Source organism: Syngnathus acus, chromosome 1 (genome assembly GCF_901709675.1).
Source record: "Syngnathus acus chromosome 1, fSynAcu1.2, whole genome shotgun sequence".
NCBI classification, from domain to species: domain Eukaryota; kingdom Metazoa; phylum Chordata; class Actinopteri; order Syngnathiformes; family Syngnathidae; genus Syngnathus; species Syngnathus acus.
Window position 1 is genome coordinate 1002621 of NC_051087.1, and position 13327 is coordinate 1015947.

The following is a 13327-nucleotide window of genomic DNA, read 5'->3' on the forward strand; positions in this document are numbered from 1 at the left end:
AACAGCATGAGAGATTTTTACGCGCTAACCTGAAGCTAGGTTTCAGCCTAGCTAGCAAGATAACATCAATTTCCAGCAGCAAATTCCGAATAAACTCATCACAAACAAAACGACGGTGAAGTGAAGACGGTACGTGAAGGATTATAAGGACCCCATTGTATTTTGTTCTTAATATATGCATAGACGACCAAGGCTATTTAACTTGTTTTCGGCATGTTTGTGTCTTCTTAGCATACTTCATACAAATGAGACAACATTTGGCTACACTTGCACAATGCGTACGACGTTCAAAAACAAGAGCTGCGTTCGAAAGTCTGCCTCTAACCTTTTCATCACTCATAATGTCCACGAGTCGCTGTCAATCAGTGCATGTTTAATCCCCAAAGTATGACTAAATTGTTCAGGAATATTGGGACGTTCCTGAAATAATCAGAGGTCGGAAGAGTAGGCACAAATTGGACTCAAGTAGCCTACAATTACTTTACAAGCAGGATAGTGTACCGTAATATGACTCAACTAAATGTAAAAAGTAATGACTTGAGTAAAAGATAACTTTTAAATGAAAGGACGACGCAAGCACTGAGTAACTGGGTAAGTGCCCTAAAATGTTATTGGATTTTTTTTGTTTTTAAATCATGGGCAAAACTCTCCCCGGCATGTTTATCTGTTAAATTGACTCCAAGGACAATGGTGTGTGTGTCACATGAAATACAACAGAAATTGAAACGTAGAATTTTGGTTTTAGAGACTCCCAACAATGGACTGTGACGAGGACACCACCATGTTTTCCACCTTGAAGTCCTTCAACTCCTTCATCGGCCGCTCCGTGCGTTCGCCCCAGTTGTCGGGACCCTCGGCGGTGCACACGACCAACCTGCAGAACCAGTACAAGCGCAGCATGGATGTATGCAGTGACACGCCACCACTCTGTACTGCAGGTGTATGGATTTGCATTCATGACATGTATCTTCCCACATAGTTCTTGGAAGCGGCCGAGAAGGTCCAGTCGCGCAGTCGCTACCTGGAGTTGGATCAGGAGAAGAAGCAGATGGAGCTGAGTCACAAACGCATTCGCGTGGAGCTGGAGAAAAGTGCCAGTGACACAGCGTGCAACTTGAAGGTAGCGTTCCTTCACGTTTGTCTCTCCTTGCTTGAAATATTGCAGTCAGCAGTGAATGCTGTCGTGATGGGATAAAAGTATTATATGCAGTAAAACATATTAATAAACGCATTTTAAAATACATTTAAAAACTAAATGACTGATTTAATGGTTTTGTTTTTATTTCAGAAGGTAGAAAAATACATTTAAAAAAGTTTTTTTTTTTTAATCACATGAAGTAATTTTTTTTATAATTTGAAAGACTCCCAATGTATTTTTGGGGGGGGGGGGTTCACTTAAAATAGTGGAAATTATTAATGAAATAGTTTATTTTTATTTCTGAATTGAAACGATGTCCCCAATTTATTAGTTTGAAACATTTAAATTCTCAGACAGTCAAAGCTTTAAATTTAGTCCAGTAATTCCCCCCCCCCCTCTAATATATTTTGTATTTTTCCAGTAAACAGTAGTAATAGCAGTCAGCAGTTTGACAAACAAAAACAAACAAATGAGCCCTCTGCTGGCCATCTCATGAAATGCATTTTTTTCATCACCACAAGCTGACCTTGTTGGTGCATATGTCAGCTGGTTAGCGTTGCTGATCCTTTTTTATTCTGTCCGCTGTAGCAATTGGAGGAAAAGAACAGCGAAATGGCGTCACGGCTCAAGAAGTCAGAGGAGCGCGAGACGGAGGCCGTCAAGAAGCTGGCCCAGCAAGTGGAGGCCAACCGAGAGCTCGGCAAGAACCTGGAGGGCCTCGGCAAGAAGCTGGATGAGCGAGACGCCCTACTCGACACCGCTAACCAGGTACCCACGGGCGAGAAACTTGCACATGATATACAAAGAAATGTATGGAGCAGCCTCACAAAACGTTTGGTGTTTCCCCGTGCCTGTCGTCAGACCGTCATCGGCCTGAAGGACGAGATCCGTGAGCTGAAACAGAAGCTCCAGAACCAGGACTCTATCATTTTCACAAAGACGTTGGAGAAGCAGGCGCTGCAGGAGCAGCTGGAGTTACAGCGCAGGTATTGCCACACAAAATGGACGTGACAAGCTGGCGCCTTCGCCTGATTGGTCCTTTTTGATCAGGAACTACCAGGAGATGTCTGAGCTGTGCCAGAGACTCCAAGCGGCGCAGTCGACCTGCTCCGAGCATGTCATCAAGATCAAGGTAGACGTACCTAAGCCAGCAAAGCGACCGCCTGCCATTTTGTGTGTTTGATGGGTTTTTTTTTTCTGCCCCAGGAGTTAGAAAGGCGTCTCGCTCTCCAGGAGGAAGACTTCGCCATCGTGAAGAGCATCAAGTCGGAGGCCAGCAGGGTGCCCGACCTGGAGAAGGAGCTCAAGCGCTTCAGAGAGGAGAACATTTTCCTCAGGTCAAGCATCCGTTGCTGTCAAGGATAGACGCAGGCACTGGCTAACTTCAGTAGATAGCGAGGACAACGAAGAAAATAATACCCGCACGTCATTTTTTTTTTTTCTAAACGCTTTGCGTTGTGAATGCAGAGAGAGGAGAGAGAATTGCAGCCTTCTGAAAGAGGAGGCGGAGGGCCTGAAGAGGAAGCTGGAGCGCGTGGCCAAGAGCAAAGAAGATTTAGTCAACATGGAACTGGAGAAGGAGGTAACAAAAATAAATCTGCGTTTCCGTCACTTTAAGAAGGATGATGGTTGCGTTTGTTTGGTTGTTCATCACACAGAGGTTGACAGAGAAGGTCAGAGCATGGGAGAATCTCGGCCAATCAACTGGACTCAACATCAGGTCAGTGTGTCTGCGTGACTTTGGGGAGTGGTTTCCATCAAGGAACCAGTGTCATGTAACAATAGGCCTCTAGGTGGAGCTGTGGTCATTCTCCAAAACAACCCTTTCAAGGACGGCTTACTTTCTAATTGTATGCCTGTTGGTGTACTGCAATGTGTGTGTGTGTGTGTTAAATACCTGCCTGGTGTTTGTCTCAACGCTTCCCAGTCCAAACAAGTAATGAGGGAATGATTGCATGTTTCCTTTTGAGCAGCCGAGCAGATTTGACAGATGATAAAACACTGCGAGCCGCCCTTGACACGTACACGCACGCGCGCGCACGCCCAGACCGAGCGCGTCCCTGTGATTAAGTGTGACAGTGATGCAAACAGAATGCTAAATGGAAGGTAACCTCGGGTGAGCTGCGTAACTCACTCCACTTGCGAGAACACGTTTAACTTTGAATGGACTCGCATCAGTTATGTCGCACGCGAGGACAACGTGTCACTCCGACGTACGAGGTTTCACCTTTTGTAACGGACCAGGCGGAGCCCGGCTCGCCCCGGTCGGATTGAGCCTCCCCGCGGGAGCGCTTCGATGATCTCTTTCCGTGTCGGCGGCTGGCTTCGCCTCCGTGCTGCGGATTAAAGCAAAAAATAAACACATACCGCCAGCAAAGGGCCGCCCCGCCGCATGACTGAGGCTCAACACGAAAGGTTAATGCGGCAAATAAATATTTAGAAAGGGCCCTGGGCGACGGCGGCAGCGAATGATGCCTCTTCTTCAAATGGGCTTGTCCCGACAGTGCTGCTGAGCTTTACAAACAAGTAATTAGCTGTCTTGCTAGGGCGAATTGATTGAGTTTGACTGCACATTTTACATGATTAATTGTTTTTTTTTAAACGTTTGGAAAGTTTCATAATGCTCTTTTCTGCTCACAAACTGTTTTTGAAGCTTATGTTTTGGTTGCCTAGCATGCGTGTGCATATCCACCAAGGGCAAACTTTGATAGAAATCCATCTCCTGCACACGCTTGAGTTTTGTCACCAGGATTCATGCATTATTCATACACAAATTTGCCTTCATGTTGAAAAAAAATAGCCCTGAAATCCAAATTTATTTCTTTTTTGTTCCCTTTCCGTCTTTTGTCGAAGTAGCTTTTTTGCGCGAGTCTGCAAAGAGGGGAAGTAATGCAGAGGTAATAAATTGTGCATTTTCCTGCGTTTCCGAGGCCGGCGTGTTGTTTTGAGGCCGAGCGCCGATCCCCGCCGCTCCGGGCTGTGCGCAATCGCTGTAGTTATTCCATCCTATGATTCACGGCGCCTCATATTTTAGTCATGAGATTACTTTGGTCCCCGACGCAAAGAAGCCAAGCGGCATAAATCCAGCCCCTCCTCCCCCAAACTTCAAACTCAACAGCTTTGTCATTTGTCGTCGGCCCCGGCGGAATTGACGTGATCTGAAGAAGAGGCGAGCGTTCGAGTCAAGCCAAGCAGGAGCGCCATTGATTTTTTTTTACAACTCGAGATGGTCCACATGTCATTTGCTCATGATTTTTCCGATTCTTATCGCGTCAACCTATTGATTTGATTTGAAGGCCGAGCCGCCGAGGTTTTTCTGCTTTGACAACCGTTGCCCTATTGATTTTTTTTTTTTGACCAACCTATCTCACTCCAGATCGTAACCATGTTCTTACTGAGCTTTAAAAAAAAAAAAAAAAAAAACGCTTACACGACGCCGTGCCACCTTCCAACGCTAATGCTAACGATGCTACGCTGGTTGTGCTTTCAGCCTCGCTTTACCAATGTGACCTTCTGCATCATGGCGTGTGTGTGTTTTGGCGGCGGTGTAGGCGAGGTTTAACTCCGCCTTCTCCCAGCGAGACAACACGGCGAACGTTTTGGCATTGATCCGACCGTTATTTGTTACAGGAAACCCGAGGATCTGTCCAGGGAGGTGATTCAGATCCAGCAGAGGGAAATTGCCCTGAAAGAACAGAACTACACACTCAGCAGCCGGTAACCTCCGCAGTTCCTCTCAACCCGCGCACACACACATCCAGTGGAGCGTATCTCGGGCAACTCTATAATTGTCACCAAGTTAATTAAAGCGCTCCCACGTTCTGATAGCGCGGCTAACAGTAAATTGTGTGCGGGAACAGACGAGAAGGAGAAAGTCGTCTTAATTAACGGCGCCCTCCTTAGGCCGAGGTGAAAGTCTGCGGGGAGGGTCGCGTGCGCACGCTTCCTCCGAAAGCTTTCATTAGCTAACAAGCATCTCCGCCGCCCGACGTATGGGCTTCATTACGGAATATTACAAACAGAAGAATGGGCAGAGGGAGGGGAGCTCCCATCCCCCAGTATAATTAGCGTCCTATTGATCAGGCCTGGCCGGCAGCAGCGCCGCATTTCATCTCTGAGAGGATTTGACGCGCGACTTGTTCTCGGGCGTTATCATTGATCCCCAAAGCTTTTTGGGGATGATGCCAGAGTGCAATCGGAGGCAAGATAAATTGCTTTGTCTCGTCGCGCCACTGAACTCGCCAAAGTGAAAGCAAGATTCAAGAAGTCGGGCCACGGAGGAAACATTGCTCCAAAGTTTGGCCAATTTCACAGACAACATGACTCCTCCCCTTTTCAGCGTTCGGAGCATGAAGCGCTCGCTGTCCGAGCTGCAGGCAGAGCTGTTGCAGCAGCGCGGCAAAACGCTGGAGGAGCAGAAGAAGCGCGAGACGCACGACGTGCTCCAGCGCCGGCTGAAGAAGAGGCTTATGCTTCTCACCAAGGTATTTACGAGTATTGACGAGAATCTCACACCTCAACAAAGACCAACGGAAAACTGCAGTGGCCACATTGGTATTTTCAAAATCTGATTTTGGTATCATGGCAATACTGCTGGAGAGAATTTAAATATAAATGAATAAATAATCCCTGGCACCAGTTTGACAAATAAAACAAATAAAATAAAGTAAAATAAAATCAATAAATAATCCCTGGCGCCAGTTTGACAAATTGACACAAAATGGAGTGGTCGTATTCTGTCATATCAGAACGCATAAAAAAAAATGTCACAGAACCAGAAACGAACCCCACTCGGACGGGAAAGTCAATTTGCACTTCTTCCCCAAGTCTGACGGGACAAGCCCCCGGCGTGCCGGCGCCTCTCGTGAGGGAAAGCGCCTCGGTTAATGGATACTTTGATACGCTCTGGAAAATCGTTCCGGCCCACCGCAAAAAATAAAAAGAAGTTGTTGAGGCCGTGACTGAAGGCAGAATGTGGGCACGCTAAAGAGGAGGAGGAAGACGAGGAGGAGGAGAGCTTGAGTCATTGCCGTCCACTGACTTTTCAACTTTTACAGTGCCAATAAAAAGTCAATGCACCCCTCTTCACTTTTTGGCCGTCGTTCTAAAAGGCGCAAATGCAGAACTGCTCAACAACAACAAAACATCATTGCCACAAGGAAGTATTAGTACAATTATTATTATTCTTTTGAAATGGTTTGCAATTGGTTAATTCAGCACACATGATTTGATTTAATTTTCAGTTCACCTCTCAAAAAGATGTTTTAGTGATTCGATGATAGGTCGCAACAAGTCTCATTTCAGACAAATGCAACAAGGTTAGGCCCAAGTTTGTCCGCCATCTTTTTCGCCAGCCGCTGTTGACCTGCGGGCGTCCATGAAAATGCTAATGAGGCTTTTATCGGTGCGTCCTCCCCGTTGCCTTTTGTTGATTCTATTTCGTTTCAAATGAAGAGCTTTTCAGTCTTTATCTGACTGATTTTTGATTTAGATGAAACGCGTCTTAATGGACGGTAAATAGCCAGCGGGGCTCAGCTGTCGGAACCCGACCTCTAAACGTCCCTTTTTCGTCTCGCTTTTTTTTTTCTCCATCTCCCTTTTTGTTGCTACACGACCTTAACACCTTGTAATTAGAATTCGCTGGTGGGCCTCATCAGTGTCTGATTATAGTAATCATTTTTTGTTTTTTGACACCATGAGGCCCCCGGCTGGTCTCTCCGGAGCCATTTCAGAGCCATTAGGCATTGATTTTGATGTTGGCGAGGTTCGCTTTGAGGACACGCTCGGCATTAAACAGACTTTTCGACACCAACCGGTGGAATGAGTGTGACTTCCTGCCTTTTTACAATGCGGTCAAAGCCAAATAAAAAGGATAAGGGTCCTGTAATGTGAATGTATACATTTATCTACATCTGCTTATAAAATATCCCGTCTTAAATATGTCAGTCTTATGATATGTCAGTTTTTTGCGCACAGTGACAGCGACGAGCTATTTGGAGATGCGGCGTCGCAGTGAGTGACACTTGCGAAAGCGCAGACTTGAGCAGCTTTTTCTTTGCCTGCTTCTCTCTGCACTTTGTTTTCTCTGCATCCGCTCGTCGAGACTGAAGTGTGCGGCGGCGACCGCGCCGTATGAAAAGAGAGCGAGAGGAAGCTTTTTCATCTTGGAAAAATGAGTGACCGCTCCCACATCAGCGCAGACGTGCCTCTGGCAGATTGGCCACAGTCGCAATGTTCAAGTCTAAATCACCAGCGTGCAGGATTTCGACAGAGCCCATCATGTGTAAATCTTTTCATTTGCGACAAGCACAGCCTCGTATGTGCGATGTGACATGCGGCGTCATCACGTCATGTGCAAGGCGCCTTCCTCATCTCCCGTTTGGTGACAAGTGATCCCGACACCTCTCGTCAGCGGCCAGTTCCTCATTTGAAGGGGAAAAAGCCTTTGCCTGTCTGCCAGGCGCCAACTGCCGAGAAGTGGCAGGCCAATCAGGGAAATAGCAAATAACAAGACACATTTCATTTTCTTTCACAAATGTTAGCTGTCCAAGTCGCGACCTTCTCTGCGAGGAGATTTCTGGGGAGATTAATATGCGTGTGTGCGTTGCAGGAACGCGACGGCATGCGCTCCATCCTGGAGTCGTACGACAGCGAGCTGGCGCCCGCCGAACATTCGCCGCAGCTCGGCAAGCGTCTGAAGGAGGCGGATGAATTGCTGCACAAGACGCAGAGCCTCAACACGGAGATGGAGGTGTGACATCACGTTTCCACAGGGCCGAGCTCCGTGATCTCATCTAACGTGGTTTTTGTGTTCTCAGGTGCAGCTGGCCGAAGCACAGGACGAGAGCGCCACTCTCAAATTACAACTTCAGACCGTAAGTCGGAAATCCACGCAGTTTCCCGTTCAAAGGCGTTTCAAGCCCGACGCGTTTGGTAAACAAGCCGGAATAGCAATGCTGTCACGCTGCTCGTTTTTTCTTGACCTCGCCGCTTGATTGATGTTTGCCGCGTGGAAAACGTGGCCTATATTCAAGCGCTGACTAAAAATATCAACCGCGCAGCCACGAAAATAAAAAATTCTCATCTCACTTGAATTGAAACATAAAACTCGTGGAACGGCGACACGGAGTTCGACGCACATGCTCGTCTTCAACTTTGTCCGGCTCGATCGCTCCTACTTTTTAATGGCCCCTCCGTTGCCGGGGAGACGTCAACACGGCGGCGAGTCGCTGTCGACGCGTGAAATCCACCTGTCTGCCAGAGCAGTAATTACTTCTCTGTCTCGGCGAAGATTAGCGGCACATGCTGTCAGCGAAAGGAGGCAAATGGAAATGGGGGATAATTGTCAGAGCAGAGATGTGGACAAAGTCTCGGGGCGCACCTCGGATGGAGATTCATGAAGGAGAAAAAAAAAAAAAAAACTGCCCCCCCCCCTTCTTTTCCAGATGCAGTTTGAGATGGATTCTCTGAAGAAGCTGCAGGCCTCGACAGACGGCGGCTCCTCGGTGAGCAAAGAGGAGGTCGACATGCTCAGGTAGCTCGCCGTCCAGCGGTCACTGAGGGCGGAGTCATTCCCCTAAAAGTCACTTTTGTCTTTTCTAAAGGCAGAAAATTGAAGCTCTGGAGGCGGAGCGGCAGCGTTTGGAGGAGCAGAAGGAAACGCTGGAGATGAGACTGGAGAGGCACAACCTCCAGGCAAGAACCTTTTTCTCTGAATTGCTTCATGGCTACATCAACATAGAAAATCGCAGCGGCCGACAATCGGCGCTCTCGATGTGCTTCGGGCCCCACTTAACTAAGCTCCCTCCTCGTTTCCAATTGTCCTCATGTGAGGCCTTTCATCACCGCGGCCGTCGGGTCCTCCGCGTCCCCCGCCGCGGCGATAATGAAACATGCGAGAGGCAGCGTTTCGGCTTCAATTTTCGGCGCCGTGTCAGGAATCTGTGTGTTCTCGGGCATGACCAACACGTTTAAGGCAATTACCGTGAAAATGGGCAAAGGTTTGAGCGGGTTGGCTCCTCGGAGATGCACCCCCACTTCAATTCTCCGCGCTCACTGGGTGGGAGGGGGAGAGGAATGCAGGAATGAATGCACGTCAGCGGCCAAATGTTGACATTCAACCGAGCGTCTCTGCCGTGTTTGATTTTTGGTTCACTGAAGAAACACAAGATGTCAATTTTTTTTATACCTGCAAAGACATAAACGAGGTTCACTGCAGACGAGATTGCCGTCAATGTTTACAAGAATACGCGTTCGCTTCACTGAAGACGAAAGCGTTGATATTTTCCGCGCCATAAACGTTTGGGTCGTTAAAGATGGAAACCTTCTGCTGCGCGCGCTCCACCAAACCTGAGAACACGCTCGGACTATATTTACAAAAAGAGCCTGTTAAGGTTCATTGAAAAGGCCAAATGTCTTTTTTTTTTTTTTTTTTTAAATCCTTCACGTTCAGGACTCAAGTGTTTGTGATATTAGCTTCATCTCATCTCAGCCCTTGTTCGGCTAAATTGTCTTCAATCTTTCCAACATCAGACTTATCGTGTCTGATGTTTTCCAAACTCGTCCGGCCTTCCTACTAGCGCCTTTCTCGACAAGGCATTGCGGAATGAAAACAAGCTTTTCCTCTTTCACACCTCTTTGCCTCCCTCCCTCCTAATTCCACTTCCCAGATGCAATATGACGGAACATTTCCCCGCTTTGTCTTTCATGTTGTTTCCTGTCAAGGCTCCGAGCCGGGAGCAAATTGTTGCCCTTGCAAGGGATTGCGTCAAGCCAGCCGCCGCGCCGAGATGAGACGAGATGGCCCGATGAAGCCGGAGTTCACGCCTCCGTCTGTTTACATCCATTTGGCTTTAACGTAATGCCGCCAAAAGCAGCTCGGCTCATGCTAGCTTGAAAAGTCGACAACATTGTTTCCGTCTTGGCTCAAAGGCTTTATTGAATCCATCTCAGGATTGTTGTAACCTAATTTGTTTTGTAAACAGTACAGATGCCTTGAAATAAGTCCCAGGTATCGATACTTGGCATCGGTACTCGCGCATCCCGCGCTACATTCTGCACTCGTGTTTTCTGTCGCCAACTAAATGATCGTTTACGGCGCGTCACTTGACCTCAGTTTGCCTCGCAGCGGCTGCGTGCAACCGGAGCTAATTTGATTCTCGTGTTGCGCGGCGGTGGTTAAGATTCATTTGCTTGTTTGTTGTTTTGGCTTGAGGAAGAAAAAAAAAAAGAGCAAATGGCTTGCTTTCTGCTTCCCTTTCATTGTTGAGTTAAAGCATCGTATTTATCTTTATTTGGACCCGACCTCTGTGTCCAATCAGTGTAGTGTTATTCAAATAACGGCAGGAGTTGCAACGACGTGATTTGTCACCGTCTGCGGCGTCCCTCAGGGCGACTACGACTCCCTCAATACCCGCGTGGTTAACTTCAAGATGAACCCCACCGCCGTGGCCAAGCAGCAGCGGCAGCAGGAGTTCGAGGCCCTGCGGGAGGAAGTGGAGCGCCTCCGCGACGTGGTGCGCAAAGGGCAGGAGAGCGGCCACGTGGATGCCGCCCTGCAGGAGGCCAAACTTAACCTGCCGCCGCCCAAGGAGGTCCTGGGTGAGTAGCATGTGACAGAAAGTATTTCCAACATGCCCGCAACATTCTGTATAGAAGGCTTTGTACTCGGCTTGTCGGCGCTGCTGTTTTGGTTAGCAACTTAGCCCCTGACCCAGTTTGACCGATTTGAGTGGACAGAAAGGTCTCCAGCATGCCCAAAATAAAGTACAGTTTAGTCTAAGGCAGCCATTTTGGCCAAAATCCGCCCCGATCAGAAGCAGCTGTTAATCTTCCGCATGTTTTTTGAAAAAAAAATTTCCCCCCATCTCAGATTTGCTGAAGCAAATCAAGGCGTCGGAGCTGAAGAACCAGCGTCTGAAGGAGGTGTTCAAGCAGAAGATCCAGGAGTTCCGCACCGTCTGCTACATCTTGACCGGCTACCAGCTGGACATCCCCATTGAGAATCAGTACCGGCTCACCTCCGTCTACGCCGAGCACGTGGAGGACTGCTTGGTCTTCAAAAAGGTGGGACAGAGAACGCTTTGACCTTGCGTGATGCCAGCCAATTAGACCACCTTATTGCTTTGTGCCCCACTCAGCCGTGCAGCGACAACGACACGACGGCAACACTCTGTTCCTTCTTTCTGTGTGTGTGAGCGTGTTGCCGGGCAGAGACTGACGGCAGGGGCGGCGTCACGGGTCCGACCGGTATCAATCGATACCGTCTCCGTACACGCGTGTGTGCGCCGAGTCCTTTTGCCTTTGAGCAAACGCCGCCGCCTTAAGTACGACGAATCAACCGGGTCGGCGCGACAATGTTTTTTAAAAATAGCATGAACTATAACAAAGCGACTGGATTGGGCCGGACACACCTTTGTTTTTTCTTCAGTACTCTCCTTCGCTTGGTGCTGCTGTTTTAGTTAGTAACAGCGTTTTGATTGCCGTTGAATTTAATCTCGGCGCTTGAACGACCGTGTCTTTGAGATCATCACTAATGAAGAGCGCGCGCGTCTGCGCCCGATCCACCTGCCACAAGAGATAATTCACTGTCCATTTTTATTAAGCTCGCTCGCACACACGGAATCATAAAGCCCACATAAGTGTGCGGTGTCACATTCTTACGCTTGCACGCTCCTCGCACCGTGTTCGTGTCTTCTCCCTCAGCCCATCCCCTCTCTGTCCGACCACACGCATACAGATGTGCAGACACACGCGTGCAAAACACACACGGCTATCTTGTTTAGTATTCAGGCTGCCTTCTGCAGTCCGTGAGAGTACACACACACACACACACTTGGTGGCCCATGGCTCCGCCGAGGTGTGTTCCGCTAATGCAGTACAACATTGACACGTACGCAATGACCAACATGTGAATTCACGAAGAGCAAAAATCCCTGAATAGTACCAAAACATAATTAGCTTTATTAAGACCGTAAGCCCCAAAACACACTTTTGATCCGAAACCACTTTGAATATTGTTCCAAAAACATCCGCCCACCCTGAATGGCGGAAACCTTTGGACTAATTGCGTTGACAAATAACAGATGAAGTGCGCCAGTGTCCCAAATAGGATTCAAGCGTTATTCAAGTGATCCACGGGGGCCGCGGGATAATCCCGCTAATATGGCCGTCAAGACAACGCCACCCAAATCCCCGCCATGGTGTAAGCTGTTTAACCTGCTCCCGCCGCTGCACACACGCTGTTTATTCCCCCAATTATGGAAAATAATTCCCACAGGATACAATGGAAATGCTAATTAAGATCCAAAGTCAAACTGCCGCCGTGGGCGCTTCAGGCAAACGTCGCCTAATAAACAATCAGATGTACGCGTGAGGGTTTTTTTCTTCCAACATTTTGCCACTAATAGCGCGGACAATCTTTGATGCTACTTCTCTTTTTTTTTTTTATGTTGGAAACTCAAGCTCTATTAAGCGTCGTTCACACCGCTCCGACATCTCGATCGGTTTAAATCACGCCGGCATCTCGGCCAAGCGAGAAGTTGCCACGGGTCATTTGCCCGCTTGGACCTGGGCCCAGTTCACCTTTGGTTAGCATCCAATTTTTGCCATTTGTTTTTCTCTTCTGCCAAATTCTTCACCCGGTAACGTGTCAGTGGATAAATGTGTCGATGGAGTGCTCTGCTTAGTGTTAATTTGTGGAGGTAAAAAAAAAAGGAGCCGCTGTGTGTCATCTTAGTATTTTTAGCGCGGCCCCCCAGGTGAGACGTCTGATTAGCATGCGTGATGAGGTATTTATGAGCTTCTGCTAATCAGGGAGATAAACCACATGTAGCTGTGCCAGCTACTGATTTCCTTCTCGCAAGTTTCAAAGTGACGGCATGACTTTACACAAATGTTAATTTTACCCAAATCAAGAATGTCATAACTTGCACAAAAGAGTTCAACTGTTTTGAATGTTTTAGATTTTTGTTTTGGGTGCTGGAACGGATGAATGACAATTGTGTTCATTTCAATGGGGTAAGATGATTTGACGCGCACGTCTCGGAACGAATGCAAGGTGCGTCGTCGGCCGTTTTAATGCGCCACTTAATCACTCCCGAGTGGTCGATCAAACGCAGGTGGGTCATTAAGGCAGGCCGCTCGGCGCTCATAACGTGCACTTTATTAAGTGCCTCGGCTTCCTCGCCA

At 48.0% G+C, this 13327-nt stretch overlaps 1 protein-coding gene across 3 annotated transcripts in view; it reads left to right on the forward strand.

Moving 5' to 3' along the window:
• mad1l1 (mitotic arrest deficient 1 like 1) overlaps positions 1-13327 on the forward strand; it is a 26652-nt gene continuing 13325 nt past the window's right edge. For all 3 annotated transcript variants that reach the window (XM_037249029.1, XM_037249020.1, XM_037249012.1), the window contains exons 1-17: positions 1-129; positions 746-904; positions 980-1120; positions 1727-1906; positions 2000-2124; positions 2189-2270; positions 2345-2475; positions 2606-2720; positions 2797-2858; positions 4769-4855; positions 5478-5622; positions 7749-7889; positions 7957-8013; positions 8584-8672; positions 8743-8833; positions 10528-10738; positions 11010-11203. In XM_037249029.1, the coding sequence (XP_037104924.1) occupies positions 758-904; positions 980-1120; positions 1727-1906; positions 2000-2124; positions 2189-2270; positions 2345-2475; positions 2606-2720; positions 2797-2858; positions 4769-4855; positions 5478-5622; positions 7749-7889; positions 7957-8013; positions 8584-8672; positions 8743-8833; positions 10528-10738; positions 11010-11203 (1998 nt within the window). In that variant the 5' untranslated portion in view covers positions 1-129; positions 746-757. The remainder of the gene's footprint in view (positions 130-745; positions 905-979; positions 1121-1726; positions 1907-1999; positions 2125-2188; positions 2271-2344; positions 2476-2605; positions 2721-2796; positions 2859-4768; positions 4856-5477; positions 5623-7748; positions 7890-7956; positions 8014-8583; positions 8673-8742; positions 8834-10527; positions 10739-11009; positions 11204-13327) is intronic.